The sequence below is a fragment of the Schistocerca cancellata genome, chromosome 2 (assembly GCF_023864275.1).
Source record: "Schistocerca cancellata isolate TAMUIC-IGC-003103 chromosome 2, iqSchCanc2.1, whole genome shotgun sequence".
In the NCBI taxonomy this organism is placed as follows: Eukaryota; Metazoa; Arthropoda; class Insecta; order Orthoptera; family Acrididae; genus Schistocerca; species Schistocerca cancellata.
The window spans coordinates 800,351,932-800,368,489 of record NC_064627.1 but is presented as its reverse complement, the minus strand read 5'-3'; the positions used below and the strand labels follow the sequence as shown (position 1 = coordinate 800,368,489).

The 16,558-nt window shown below is 42.0% G+C and overlaps 1 protein-coding gene across 1 annotated transcript in view; it reads right to left on the bottom strand.

Moving 5' to 3' along the window:
• Positions 1-16,558, bottom strand: part of LOC126162660 (vacuolar protein sorting-associated protein 11 homolog) — a 202,161-nt gene that overhangs the window by 117,380 nt on the left and 68,223 nt on the right. Inside the window, exons 6-7 of the mRNA XM_049919301.1 lie at positions 4,647-4,736; positions 4,408-4,553 (exon numbers count right to left, since the gene is read on the bottom strand). Of these exons, the coding sequence (XP_049775258.1) occupies positions 4,408-4,553; positions 4,647-4,736 (236 nt within the window). The remainder of the gene's footprint in view (positions 1-4,407; positions 4,554-4,646; positions 4,737-16,558) is intronic.

Sequence of the window (16,558 nt, the reverse complement as noted above, 5' to 3'; positions counted from 1 at the left end):
TATGTATATTGTGAATAGCAACGGTCCTACGACACTCCCCTGCGACACACCTGAAATCACTCTTACTTCGGAAGACTTCTCTCCATTGAGAATGACATGCTGCGTTCTGTTATCTAGGAACTCCTCAATCCAATCACACAATTGGTCTGATAGTCCATATGCTCTTACTTTGTTCATTAAATGACTGTGGGGAACTGTATCGAATGCCTTGCGGAAGTCAAGAAACACAGCATCTACCTGTGAACCCATGTCTATGGCCCTCTGAGTCTCGTGGACGAATAGCGCGAGCTGGGTTTCACACGATCGTCTTTTTCGAAACCCATGCTGATTCCTACAGAGTAGATTTCTAGTCTCCAGAAAAGTCATTATACTCGAACATAATACATGTTCCAAAATTCTACAACTGATCGACGTTAGAGATATAGGTCTATAGTTCTGCACATCTGTTCGACATACCTTCTTGAAAACGGGGATGACCTGTGCCCTTTTCCAATCCTTTGGAACGCTACGCTCTTCTAGAGACCTACGGTACACCGCTGCAAGAAGGGGGCAAATTCCTTCGCGTACTCTGTGTAAAATCGAACTGGTATCCCATCGGGTCCAGCGGCCTTTCCTCTTTTGAGCAATTTTAATTGTTTCTCTATCCCTCTGTCGTCCATTTCGATATCTACCATTTTGTCATCTGTGCAACAATCTAGAGAAGGAACTACAGTGCAGTCTTCCTCTGTGAAACAGCTTTGGAAAAAGACATTTAGTATTTCGGCCTTTAGTCTGTCATCCTCTGTTTCAGTACCATTTTGGTCACAGAGTGTCTGGACATTTTGTTTTGATCTACCTACAGCTTTGACATAAGACCAAAATTTCTTAGGATTTCCTGCCAAGTCAGTACATAGAACTTTACTTTCGAATTCATTGAACGCCTCTCACATAGCCCTCCTCACACTACATTTCGCTTCGCATAATTTTTGTTTGTCTGCAAGGCTTTGGCTATGTTTATACATACTGTGTGAAAGTAGCATGTTTTATGTTGAACAGATGACAAGAACTATGGAACAAAGACATGTATTGTAAAATTATTGTCCCTCTCATGGTGACAACTGTAAAGCATTTCACCCTGTTGCAGAACAACTGTAAAGCTCCTTTTACATTATTTTAATTATTTTTATGGCAGTCAGACTCAAGTAAGGAGCCTTACAGAGAGAACATGCTTCGTTACTAAGTAAACCTGACTGTGTGTCTAATACAAACACATGCCACTTATACTTCTCAGATGTTAAAGTTTCTCAATTGTAAGATGGAAAATATCACTTCGAAATAATACCAACAGAAATCAAAACCACATCTTTTCATTATCCATTCAGTACGCAACACATTCCCTAACAATATCTAGCCTCTTCCACTCTTGTATCACCAGTTAAACCCAATTCACATTTCTACTGAAAAGAAACCATTGTCATACTGCACTTCCATGTTAATTTAACAGGTAATCACTTGAATATTTTGTACTAGTAGTTCCACCACAGAAGTTACTGATTAAGAAACACTATGCTGCTCTGTTGTCAACTTTTGTAAATAGTTCCGTGCACCTTTTCGTGAATGAACCAAATCACTAACATACTTTTGGCTTCCAGAATTCCACAAGCCAACATTGAGTAAGGAGTACATCATCATTACATCACAACATTAATTATAGCAGCACTCCTCACATTGTTACATGCAAATCAAGCTCATTAAATCAGCTATCACTTAGTCGCTTGAAAAGACACACAAAGAAACCAGAACAGTGATAGAAGTTTTGGCTTGTGGAAAGTGTGGGATGCACCACTCTGTTTGCTTAAATTACATCAGAACACATTTCAATGTTCTGTCTGTCTGTGTATCCATCCCCCACCCCCCTCTCTCTCTCCCTCCCAACCCTCTCTCCCACCCCCAAACGCACAGATAAGTTATATTAAGACATATTTTTGGCAATGCATATTATCTTAAGTTGTTTCCCTAACTTACATTTTTTTTTAATTTTTTACAGCCTTTATGTCAGTTATAATTTCTACTGATTGGTTTACTGTTTAAGGAACAATGAAGCAATCACTAGGGTCATATGCTGCATGTATGGTTCACAGATTGGTTGGAATCTAGACAGTGAGCAACAAAAGTTGTGCACGAGGCCCGATGGAGACAACTACGGAAGTTGTTGAAATATTGTGTAAAGATTAAAATGACACTCAGCTGCAAATCCAAAATATGTTTTACTGTTTCAATGAAAGCTAACAGATATACAATAATTTGTGAGGGCTCAAAAAGATGGGTGAAAAATGTCTGTCAGTCCACGCATAATTTATTATGCCGACATTGGTCAAATTGAAATGCTTGGTCATTTTGTCTTCTGGAAAGTCACAGCTGCTGTGGGATCTAGAGGCGGTAGAGTACGCAGTGTATGGACACTTATAACACTTGAACTCTTGATTGCTCGATGACATGATTACTTGCCTTGACTTTTGCTTGGATTCTTGGTTTGGTGCTCCATTCCTGTGTGGCAAGAAGGTCGTGCCATTCTGTTACCACAAAAATTTCATGAGTTGTGTGTTTGTGACTCTTTAACACTTTGCTGGAGTTGAATATCTGGGATATTGTGGTACTTGTAAAATAAGCCAGTACTCCAACATTTTGGTAAACTTCAACTTTCATGTGTGAAGAGCAGAAATTAGTTGTATTTAGTTACAAGGACTTTGAGTTTTGATTGAACTTTGCCATTTATCAGGAAACATTAGACAACAGGAAAAAATGAAGAACTTCCAAACAGGTAAAAAGCAGTCACTTTGCTTACCGTCTGTCTACAAATGGAGCAAGGACAAATGTAACATATGCCACAATAATGAGCAATGTCCCTTCCTATTTGCTTCACAATGATTTGCAGAATGCAGATAACAATAGTGATAAATGCATGTTATTAATGAAGTGCATTTAGTAGTAATGTCTGCATTTTACAAATCATTGTGACGCAATGGGGAAGTTCTGTTACTCTTTATTGTGCCATATGTTAAGTGTAAAAGGCTGCAAAAACATACTTGACCTCTCCATAACAAATAATCCTGAGCAAATAGGGAGCATCATGGCGGATACAGAGATTAGTGACCACAAGGTCTTTGTAATGAGACTTACCACAACAACATACAAATCTACCAAAAGTAAATGCAGAATATATCTATTTAAGAGAGTATACAAAAAATTTGTTTGATGTCTTCCTAAGAAACAGTCCCCACTCCTTCACAACAGACAATGTAAGTGTAGAGCAGATATGCCCTGAATTCAACAAAATAGTGTCTGAGCCAATTGAGAGACCTAAAATAACTTAAACTCCACCTGAACAGGCCACGAAGTCCCAACAGTAGTGACCGGCTGTCATGTCATCCTCAGCCTACAGGCGTCACTGGATGCGGATATGGAGGGGCACGTGGTCAGCACACTGCTATCCTGGCCGTGTGTCAGTTTACAAAACCTGAGCCACTACTTCTCAATCAAGTAGCTCCTCAGTTTCCCTCAAAAGGGCTATGTGCACCACGCTTGCCAACATGCTTGACAGGTGGTCACCCACCCAAGTGCTAACCAAGCCTGATAGCACTTCACTTAGGTGATCTGATGGAAACCACTGTAGCAAGACCGTTGGAGGTGAGAGACTTAGGGTGAATAAATTAATAAAAGATGGTACTGATCCCTAATGCTAAATAAAACAGGTCAGAACACTGTTGCAGAAGCAATGAAAAATGCATTCCAAATTTAAAAGAACACAAAATCTCCAAGATTAGTGAAGTTTTACTGAAACTTGAAACTTAGCATGGGGTTCAATACAAGATGCTTTTAATAGCTTCCACTATGAAACTCTGTCTTGAAATGTCACAGAAAATCCAAAGAGATTCTCATCATATGTAAAGTACATCAGCAACAAGACACAATCACTAACTTCACTGTGTGATACCAACATTAATATTACTGATTACAGCACCTTTAAAGCAGAGTCTGTAAACACAGTTTTCCAAAATTTCTTCGCCAAAGAAGATGTTCCAGAATTTGAATCATGAGCAACTGCCACAACGAGTGACTTAAAATTAGTTATATTTGGTGTAGCGAAGCAGCTTAAAATACTTACTAAAGGCAAGCTTTCTGGTTCAGATAGCATACCTTTCAGAGTGTGCCGATACAATAGCACCATACATGGCACTGAAATGTTTTCTTATATGATTTAAGCAAACTGAGTGGTGGATCCAACACATTCCATAAGCGAAACCTTCCGTCCCTGTTAACTAATAATTAGTAAATAAGGTTACAATATACACCCTATTTTTTTGACTAAACTTCACACTACACAAAACCCTGGCAACTCAGAGTAAGTACCCACAATCACAGACTTACTTTGGAGATACTGTTGATACTGCAGTTATTGTTTTGGTTTCTTTGGCAACAATGACCAGGTAGCTTCTGAACCACTGCAGCATAATCTTCTCACCCTCAACAGCATAGCATGGTCCACGCCCATCAGGTGTATAACAATAAACAGCCTGACAGCATACAATAAGGCACAAAATGTACAAAACTTATGAATTAAATAATACCTGCATTAGCAATTACAGATTATCTAAAATATGACTTACATCATTTCTGCCAATCATGAAATGGCTGTCCTGTGAGGCATCAGCAAATACAGAACATTTTTTGCTACATCCCATGCTATCTAGTAGGACCTTGAAAAAGAAAATTTAAAAACATAAAATTATATCTTAAATTCCATGTATAGAAACTGATGGCATTTCCATTCTCTAAATATCAGATTAACAGTCCTCTCATAACAGTACCTTCACCCTATACCTACACAAAGCATGTGTTGGTTATTGAAGAAGGGGCCTTATATTGCAAAACAAGAATAACTGTTAACATCAAAATACAATTCTACACTGATAACCATTTTCAAAGATACCATAATTGTTTTTGCAAAATGAGTGGAGATGCAAGTTTGAAAACTCAGCTACAATATTCAGGTTCTTGTTAACGTACTAAATGGTGGCTTAATACTTCATTTTCTTTATTTATGCCCTTGTTTATACAATTACATTACGTTACATTAGTTACACTGTTTGCTCCTAAGACTCATACTGAAGAGATCGAGGGTGTGGTGCATGTAACTAAACATGATATGGAATACAATTTTCATATAAAAACTGATATACTTAGATTTAACTTGATGGCTAAATGGGTATGAGTCACAGTAAAATTGGAAGATCTGGGGTTGAATCCCCAGTCAGCCCAAGACCTTTTTTTTTTTTTTGCCGTTTATTGCTTTTTTTCATCGCTCCCAATGATTTCAGTGATTTGTTAATGCGAAAAAACACCAAGCTGCAATGTGCTTTGGAGTCCACATTGAAACTATTGGACCCATTTAACCCATGTCAGTACTTAATCTCAAAGAGAGACAATGACATGCCATCTTCAATAGGACCACACCTACAATCAATTTCATAATTACTGACGTCTGACTATGAGCTCATATTCTGGATACATCGCTTGACAAATATTGATGTGTTGTACCTTATCAGAACTGTGGAAATGTCTACCTTTATTTTGTGTATGAATATTACACTTTAGTTGAAATGGTAACAACATACAAAGTAAAATTTAAAAGAAAGCGTGCTTTTTCGAGTATTGTTTGGCGAGTGTCATCCTTGAGGAGTCATAGAAGTGAGAACACACTTAGGAGAAATTTTTCCTTTGCACAGTTTAAAGATAAAACCTTGCTCTATTTGCGCACAGATTTTTGTTACTTTCTGTTTAGTCGTTTCATCACTATATGTCAAATGCAAGACTCTGAGACTGAGCTTACCATTGTAGCAACTGAGGCAGAAAACGAACATGTGTAAAGCTTGAATTCTAATTGGTTACATCGTATGTCATTACCAATGAATGGTCCCCATGTTTATCACTCAAGAGCTTGTAAAGCAATTGTGTTAGCAGCTGCAATATATGTGAGGCTGTGGAGGAGCAACGTTGTCATACCAGTGCATTGCCATTGTTGTAATGTGCAATAAGCAAGCACCTATTCACCAGTGAAAAATGGCAGCTTCCTACTAGCATTCCAATACAGCATTAGTGCGCTCAGTTGCTGTTACAAATACACTGCAATAACATAGGAATTTGCAAGTGAACACTCAGTATACCCAAAGCTCTGAATAAACGAACAATGAAATGAATTGTACATTTTAACAGTAAATGAAAAATCATGTAGCTCGAATAAATTTTGCCAGAAAGAATGATGAATGAAATAAAACCTATCTTAATCACTAATGAAAAATCATGTGGCTCAAATACATTCTGCAGGAAAGAATGATAAATGAAATAAAACCGATCTTAATCATTTTCACTGCAGGTTGAGGTCTCGCTGTTGCTACTGCAGTCATCTACTTGGACCAGCAATGGTTCTATTCCTGTGTCAAGACAGTGAGTTCTTTGTCCATAGCTATTTTCAAGTTTCACTAAATTCCTCCAGATACTTTGGGGAACACTTTCCAGAGTGGTGCGACACAACTGCAAAGTATCGTGTATCTTAAAATTCTTGTTCTCCTTTGCTACCTTTTTCTTGACAGATGCCCAAATAAATTCAATTGTGTTTAATTGACAGTACACCGAAGGAAAAAGATGTTTAATTTTAACTGAGTGCAATGCAAGGTATGTGAGAAAAGTAATGACACTGATAACACTGCATCCACACATATACAGACACAAGCAGACATTATTGGTCTTTAAATATGTCTGCTTGTGTCTGTATGTGTGTGTGTGTGTGTGTGTGTGTGTGTGCGCGCGCGAGTGTATACCCATCCTTTTTTCCCCCTAAGGTAAGTCTTTCCGCTCCCGGGACTGGAATGACTCCTTACTCTCTCCCTTAAAACCCACATCCTTTCGTCTTTCCCTCTCCTTCCCTCTTTCCTGATGAGGCAAAAGTTTGTTGCGAAAGCTTGAATTTTGTGTGTATGTTTGTATTCGTTTGTGTGTCTGTCGACCTGCCAGCACCTTCATTTGGTAAGTCACATCATCTTTGTTTTTAGGTATATTTTTCCTACGTGGAATGTTTCCTTCTATTATAACCATATAAATAAAAACTTAGTTACATAAAAAATCAGCCTCATTACTTTTCTCACAAATGTTGTACATTTCTAAAAGGTATTCTTGTGACCTGAAGTAAAGTCGCATGGGGTCCAGTGGGCTTACTTTAGTAAATTCTGCCTATGATGTGGAGTTTGATGGAAGCTCTACATTATTGCTTTACATCCATTCAATAATAGAATCCTTCCTCAATTTTACCACTGAGTGATACTGAGGCCAATCTGTCTGGTAATTTTCCGAGAACACTCCTACACCACTACACTCCTAGACCACTCTTTGTAGGGTCAGGCATTCATCTCAGAATGATAAATTGCACCTCCTTGTTGCCCAGTAAAACATACGAGAGCATTTTACTCAAATTCATTTTTGTCCCCAATGTGGCACCTTATAATCCGTTTTTCAAGAACCAGATGGTGTTTGAATTCCTCCTTTCCATCCATTCCACTCTCAAATACTTCGTCTGTGATAATCATAAATATTTTATGATGCATAAGGCAATTTTTGCTCCTGCCATAAAAACTTTCTGGAAGGATTGGTGCTACAGTTCTCATCAGTGTAATAATAAGTCCGTTCAGTGTTTGGCTCATTTCTTATTCCTGCTACTTGGTTATTTTCCATCAGCACAGGGTTTTTGTTCCACTTTCTGTTTCTGGAGCCCAATTTCTGAATAGAACACCAGGGGGTCATTTCATTCACATCAAAAAAGTCTTCCACTTCAGTCTAACTTCTGCAATATGACAGCTACTTTCGGAAACTACTTTTTCCACACAGAAGTCCAGGATTTTCCCTCTTATGGTTCCCTGTGCAAACTCGTCCAATGCAAACTTCTGTCACCTACCAGTACACTTCTTCAGTTATCCAAGACAAAGTTACACTCTCTCGAAATTTGCTTGACTTTCACTAACACTGACATATTCAGAAGTTCTCTTTACCATCTGTGATAGGAACTGATCATGCCCTGTTCTTTTTCAGACCCAAAGTAAGCACATGCACTGAAAGCTGCTGATCACCATGGACTTTCAGCAACTCCATAAATGATACATGGTTTCACACATGCACAAGGCATTACATCACGAAGACTGTCTTGTATGAGTACAAAACATAGATAGGTTGCACGATCGTTTCCTATCTGACAGGAAGCCATAAAGTAAAAACTGCAATGATGAATAATGAAGTGGAAATACTGTTTAGAGATCCGGAAACATAGCACATGCAAGCACAGGGAGCATAACGATACAAAAGCAAATAAATTAAACTCACGATATTAGTGCTTTATGGAGAGTTAAGTGCATAAAAGCATAACTGCTGTGAAAGGCAACAACACAGCTTGCATCTACACTTTTCGTTTGTTAACTCATTACAACCAGGCAAACTGCAGCAATCCACATCCACCATTATTAGGACAAAATGATCAATCAGAGAGCAACAAAAATTCACCTGTAAGTAGAAAATGGTTGTACCTTTAAACTGTGCAAAGGGAATTATTCTCCTAATCATAAACTGACTTCTATGACTCCTCAAAGTTGACACTCATCAAAAAACACTCAAAAGAGCATGCTGTCGCCCCCTTTGCAACTAAAATGTAATATTCATACACAAAATAGAAGTAGACATTTCCACAATTCTGGGAAGGTACAACACATCCACGTTTGGCATGTGATATAATCAGCATATAAGTCAGGGGTCAATCATTATGAAATGGATAATAGTAAAGTGTTTTTATCAAGTCATAACTGACATGATGGTGAATGATCTGTAAGAAGAAAATAAAAAAAAGAAATTACACTTTTCTGTTTACGGATTTATAAAATATTGTTTATAAACACATAAATATGTAGGCTGCATATGTACATTACTGTTACCAATTTACGTAAATTAGTAATATTACGAAATTATTTGACAGAGGAAAAGAATAAATCCAAATTCCTCTTAATTGTAAATTAATAGTATCTGAATTTCTTGTGACTGATATATTACTGAAAATGTGTGTTCCCAAATAATTGATACCTTTCTGGATCAAAGCAAGTGCATTTCAGGATTTACATATTTTTTTCCTACTGTTGATTTAGTGAACTGATCTGTTCTTGAAAGAAAAAAATGGTATATTGTCTGCACACATTTGCATTTATGAATGAATAACCTGAGGAAGAGGATATGACATTTTTAATTCTTTGAACTGGTTTCTACAAGGAATTCTGCAATTCACACAAGAAATCAAATCATACATTTTTGGTTTATGAAAATTTTAATATGGTAAAGTATGATACCATATATCATTGTAGAATTAAACTAGATAAAATGTTGATTTTTTTATTTTTATGCCACTAATATGAACCATATTGCTGTCACAAAGAAAGATTCCCTTATGATTTCCAGCAGTTACGAGGTATGCTTCCAAGTAAATTTATTATCACTTTTAATCTTAATAATTTAATGTTGTCATCTATCTGCAAACCTTTATATTTTATCATTTGCTAGTAGAATCATTTTGCAGTTGTTATTTCTCAAACCATTTGTGTAAACTGCAAACAAAATGAACTTAGCAACTGGGAATGCAACTGATGAATGGTTATTAATAACACAAGAAATGTGTGATCTTAAGCTTTCCTGGCGAATCAACTGTTCTCAGGTGTGCAGCCGAGTGCAGTTGTTTACATAACACAATATTTTGACAGCATACCTTGCTGTCAACTTCAGGAGAATCTGCAGAATGAATGTCTTTGCTACATCATTCCTTCTTTATACTCTTATCAGTCCCCACTGCTTCTCTCATTAAAAGGACACATGCTACATCAAGTGGAACGGTGGGGGAATACGATCACCAAAATATGGGTGCAAACTCCAGTTCCTCAATTTTTCTGCTGCCCCCTCAGACATGGATGTCATTCTCAATTGACGTTGTGACTTCAGTTGGCTCAGCTATGGGTCCCATACTTTACTGAGGGTGAAGTCACTGTCTTTATTGATCAGACATTGGCAAATTGTATTTCCCAAAATGCTGAAGCCTGTCTTTCCACTTCCATTTGTTTACATTTCATTTCCAATTTTGTTCGATACCTCACTGAATATGGTAGATACACCATTGTCTTTATTTCCTTGTCGTGTTCTATTCACTGAATCTGTACCTTCCATCTGGAAGGATGTCAGTTAGCCTCCCACTGTATCCGTTCTTCTTGAATATGTTGTTAAGGTTGTTGAGTTTCCTTGGTAGGCTATCTTTGCCTGATACTGCATGGGGCCTTCAAAGAAAAAACTTGGAAAAGAGTGCCCTAAAACACACACTGTTTTTCAAATATGTTGATGGACACATTTGTGGTGTGACCACATGGGAGCGAGAGGCTTCAGGAGCTTCTCCAGCATTTGAATTCACTGCATTCCAACATCAAATTCACTACAGTGGTGGACGAGAATAGCGAATTCCCCTTTTTGGACATCCTAGTTGAGCACCGTGACACTATGAGACACAGTGTGCACAGGAGAAACACTCTCAGTGATATGTATCCCCATGCCTCCAGCTGCCATCATCTTTCACAGCATGAGGATATGTTATGTACACTGGTCCACAGAGCCCATGCAATATCAGTTAAAGAAAACCTGTCAAGGGAGCTCAACAACCTTAAGAGGATAAGACAAGGGTGAATCTGCCAATGTTGTCAAAGTATCGAAGAGTCGGCAAAATCTTGGCTCAATGTAACATTAAATGTCTTTTCTGTCTACCTCCAAAAACATGTGTTGTATGAGATACAGTGAAAGATGACTTGGGGTTCTTTAAACAGGGTGTCCCACCAGCACTCAATCTAACACGGCATGCTACCTGGTAATGAGGGACGGGCTGGGGAGCAATAAAATTACAAAGGAGTTGTGATGTAATGAAGAGGCTCATTCTACAGGAAGGGCAAACAAACACTAAAATGGACAAAATTGGACAAGAAAACCACAGAGACACACAAGAAACATGTACAATAGATCAAAATAAGAGAGGAGATTACCATGACTGGCTGACCATGAGAATAAAAAGGAGAAGCCAGCCACTCATTAAAACATCCATCCTAAAAACACTAAGGTGGAGGACACAGAGGGGCAAAGGACATGCACTAAAACTTAGATCAAATGATAAAACCCACCCTCATGAATAAAATGTAAAGCTAAAGCTGCAGCTGAGGCATTGTCGCCCAACACCGAAGGTAGGGTGCTAGGAAAGTTAAAAGTCCACTGCAGAGAGGCTAAAAGTGGGCAGTCCAGTAAGAGGTGGATGACAGTCATTGGTGTGCCACAGCAACACCAAGGTGGGTCCTCGCGATGGAGGACGTAACCATGCGTTGGCCATATATGGCCAATGTGGAGCTGGCAGAGGACAACCGATTCCGTGTGAGAGGAGCACAAGGAAGATTTACACACATTTGTAGTCTCCTTAGTGACACACAGCTTGTTGTGCATATTGTTAAGCCATTAAGTCTTCCAAAGGCGAAAAACCCTGTGGTGTAAGAGAACGCAGGTCAGTTTCGGAGATGCCCATCTCCAGAAGCAGTTTCCACATAGCCTGTTTGGCCAGCCTGTCGGCAGGTTCGTTGCCTGGGATTCCGACGTGTCCTGGGGTCCACACAAACACCACTGAATGATAGGATCATTCCAGGGCATAGATGGACTCCTGAATGGATGCTACCAAAGGATGGCGAGGGTAGCACTGGTCAATAGCTTGTAGGCTGCTTGAGGAGTCAGTACACGGGAGAAATGACTTGCCAGGGCGTGAGCAAATGTGCTCAAGAGCACAAGATATGGCTATCAGCTATACATTGAAAACACTGCAGCCATCTGGCAAGGAGTGCTGTTCAATATGTCCTCCATGAACATAAGCAAAGCCTGCATGACCATCAGCCATCAAGGTGTCAGTGTAAATCACTTCATGGCCCCAGTACATGTCAAGAAGTGATAGCAGAGAACCGCAAGGTTAACAAGAGTCCTTAGGGCCATGTGAAAGGTCTAACATGGACATGGAAAGTACGGAGTGACAGGAAGTTTTGGATAAAAATCGGGAGCAGGCTCCGGAGACCCACTCATACAATGTGGCAAGGATATGATGTCACCAGGTCGTAGCATATCCTTTATGTAAGTCAAAAAAGATGGCACCAGATTTGGTGTTGGAAAAGGCTGTTCAGATGGCAGACTCGAGGGACACAAGATTATCAGTGGTATAGCGACCCTGGCGGAAGCTGCCCTGACATGGAGCAAGTAGGTCACGTGACTCCAGGACCCAACCCAACCACTGACACACCGTAAGTTCCAACAGCTTACAAAGAAAGTTGGTGAGGCTAATGGACCGGTAGCTATCCACATCAAGTGGGTTTTGACCAGAATTGATGGTGTTCTCCTGCCACTGAGATGAATGTTTAATCATCTGACTGTGGATACGATCTGGCCCAGGAGCTGTGTCGGGGCAATGTGCAAGGGTGCTGAGGAGTTCCAACTCAGTAAATGGGGTGTTATAGGGTTCACTGTGGTGTGTAGTGAACAAGAGGACTTTCCTTTCCATCCTCCGTTTGAGGGTGCAAAAGGCTGGAGGGTAGTTCTCCAACACAGAGGCTCGAGCATAGTGCTCAGCAAAGTGCTCGGCAATCGCATTTGCATCGGTAGATAACACACCATTGATGTTAATGCCAGGGACACCTGATCTTCATCCTGACTTGGGAAGGTGACGTATGGCACCCAATGGTTGACATGTACCTTTCCCAACACTCCCGTTTCCATCGTTTTATAAGCTGGCGAATGCGAGCACAGAGCCGTTTAAAAGCTATTAGGTGCTCTAGGGAAGGGTGCCGCTTCTGTCGCTGTAGAGCTCGCCGATGCTCTTTTAATTGCTTCGGTGACTTCCAGCGACCACCAAGGGACTGTCTTTTGCCGGAGACACCCTAAAGAATGAGGGATCATGTTTTCCGCCGCAGAAACGATCATTGTAGTGACCTGCTCAACGACAACATCAATGGCAGCATGCGGGGGAGATTCAGTAGTGACAGCAGAGGTGAAGGCTTCCCAGTCTGCCTTTTTTAAAGCCCATCTGGGTAGGTGTCCGTGGGCATGATGCCAGGGGAGTGACAGGAACACGGGGAAGTGGTCACTACCACACAGGTCGTCAAGTGCTCTCCAGTGGGTAGATGGAAGAAGGCCAGGACTGCAAACCAAGAGATCAATGGCCGAATACGCGCCATGTGCCACACTGAAATGTGTGAGGGCACCTGAATTTAAGAGGCAGAGGTCGAGTTGTGACTAAATTTTCGACCTCCCTACCTCAGCCAGTACGCATGGTGCCATCCCACAAGAGGTTATGCGAATTAAAATCTCCCTAAAGTAGGAAAGGTTTAGGGAGTTGATCAATCAGTGGAGCTAATACGTTGAGGAAGATATACATTGTAGACAGTTATTTCCTGCGTCGTCCTTATTGTGACAGCCACAGCTTGAAGAGGGGTTTGAAAGGGCGCAGGTTCACTGCATACCAAGTTCAGGACATAGACGAAAACACCACCTGACACTCTATTACAGCCACAACGGTTCCTGTAATATCCCTTATAGCTGCGGAGGGCAGGGCTCCGCATTGCAGGGAACCAGGTTTCCTGGAGGGCAATGCAGACAGCAGGTGTAAAGCTTAATAGCTGCCGTAGCTCAGCCAGGTGGTGGAAAAAACCACCACAATTCCACTGGAGGATTACGTGATCGTGAGACTGGGAAGGCATGAAACACACAATGAGGCAGTCTATGCCTCAGGGTCACCTGCTGCCACCATATGTGTACCTGTGTGACCGACATCCATTGTGACTGAGGGCCCAGCGAGATCTAGGTCCTCCGTGGATGCCAGAATCTCCACCTCATCCTCAGAGTCAGAGATTGTAGGTAGTGGTGGTGTGGGTGCCACTGCAGTGCCTTGGTTCTTGGGAGTCTTTTTCTTTAAAGGTTTCTCTTGCTGCTCTTTAGGTTTGTCTGGCTCAGAGGGTTTCACTGATTCAATCTGGGAGACTGAGGAGGACAGTGAAGCCCTACGAACAGCTATCTGTGGTTGCTTCACCCACTGGCAGGAACCTGGGAAGGGAGTGACCCAAGGGATCCCTTCCTGGCGAGTGGAGCCAAAGAAGACTTACGCTTCTCCAGCTGAGAAGTGGGGAATGATGTCCTCGATGGTTGGGGGGGGGGGGGGGGGGATTGGAGGGGGCTGTTGCTCCTGAAGTAGGCTGTGCAGGAGCAACAGGGAGGGAAGTGCCCCCCACCACCAAGGGGACAGGTGGAGTCTGACAGTTCTGAGAGCCAACTATATGTGGCGGAACGGAAGATGATAGAACCACTGTTGTAGCGGCGGCATAGGTTGACATCACATGCACAGGATGTAGCCTCTCATATATTCTCTTAGCCTCAGTGTAGGTCAGTTTGTCCAGGGTCTTGTGTTCCATTATTTTTCTTTCTTTCTGAAGAATCCTGCAGTCTGGCAATAAAAGTGAATGGTGCTCTCTGCAGTTGACATGGATGGGAGGCGAGACACAGGGAGTATTGGGACATGAAGAACGTCCACAACCCCAACAGGTGACGCTGGAAGTACAGTGTGAAGACATGTGCCTGGACTTCCTGCACTTAAGCACCGCACTGGGGGAGGCATAATTGGCTTTATGTCACAGCGGTAGACCAGCACCATGACCTTCTTAGGCGATGTGTCACCCTCGAAGGCCAAGATGGAGGCACCAGTGGCAACCCGATTATCCTTCAGACCCCAGTGGACATGCCGGATGAAATGGACACCTCACTGCTCAAATTTGGCACGCAGCTCATCATCAGACTGCAAAAGAAGGTCCCTGTGAATTATGATACCCTGGACCACATTTAAGCTCTTATGGGGCATGATGGAAACAGAAACATCCCCTAGCTTGTCACAGGCAAGTAGTGCCCGTGACTGGGCAGAGGATGCTGTTTTGAACAAGACCACCCCTGATCACATTTTGGAAAAGCCCTCCACCTCCCAAAACTTGTCCTCCAAATGCTCCACAAAAAACTGAGGGTTCATTGACAAGAAAGATTCCCCATGAACTCTCGTACATATGAGGTACTGGGGTGAATAAACTTCGCTGCTATCCTTAGCCTGGAATTCCTCCCATGGTGTGGCCAGGGGGGCGAAAGTGAGGGGGGGGGGGGGAGGGGAGGAATGATTTGGGGTCATATTTCTTAGCATTGAAGTTACACCCTGATCACTTGGAGACTGCTGCTTGTTGACTACCAGCAAGAGATGATGCACTGTGCTTCATGACGTGTCATCCACCCTGATGCCACCCACTCCGATCAGGGGCCCTCCCCACGGGTGCCAGCCGCAACAAAGGCCATCTAACAACAGGATGGCCATTGCCGGGAGTCCTGATGCCCCAGGGTGACGGGCATCTACTCCTTGGCATACGTGGTTAGATAACAGCGCAGGCATCAGCAGAGCGATCGCTGTGTGGTCAGGGGGCTACAACCAACAGGGTACATGGCAGCCCCACCACAACAGACTGGCTACCACACTGGATATCAGGTGCAAACGAGCTAAGGAGTCCATTATCAATGACAGCACAGAAAGCAATACTGCACAGAGGATGGAGGAAAACGCACCCAGAAGGGCGATCTAACCCAACAGCTGGAAAATGAGCGGAAGTGCAGATCCACGTCGACAAAGGATGCAAGAGGTTTCAGCGCATGATGGACACTATGCACCATGTAAAGTGCCCTTCCCCAATTGGCTCACTCTTTGGGAAAATTTTGAAAAATGAAGGTCAAACCCTACAGGGGACCATCACATAAAGGCCGAAACATGTGAGACTCCATTTAGTCGCCTCTTACGACAAGTAGGAATACTGTGGGCCTATTCTAACACCCGGACCCGTAGGGGGGTCGACACCAATGGATGTGCATTTCATCCCCCAATTGCCCGGGCTGCCTGGACAGAATCTGGCTACTAAAGGGATGTAGAGATGAGCTTCGCCATTTCCTCCCCTCTGGAAGGGGTGTGGGCTGTACAAAGTCTTAACGCCTGAAGTGTCAGAAATCAGCATCACATCAGTGCTTCGAAGATGCCTAACCCACAAGGACAGTTCTGCGGAAGACAGGTGGCATGCTACGAGTGTCCACCAGGAGGCTGCAGGCCACATGGACCTAGTCTCTTCTGCAAGAGACATGATCGAAAATAGACCTGGCTGTATCCTAGCACCGAAAGGTATTTAGGGCAGCACATGAGTCAGACCAGATCAGTTCACTCCGAGTGAGTTTTTCTGTGCCAGACGCCGATCACACAAGGATTCCATCAATCAAGATTCTCACTTGAGGGCCACCTCCATGACAAAATTTTGCTAGCCAATCAAGCTAAACAGTACTGCTGGCTGTCAACTTTGCCTCTCCTGCTACCAAAGCC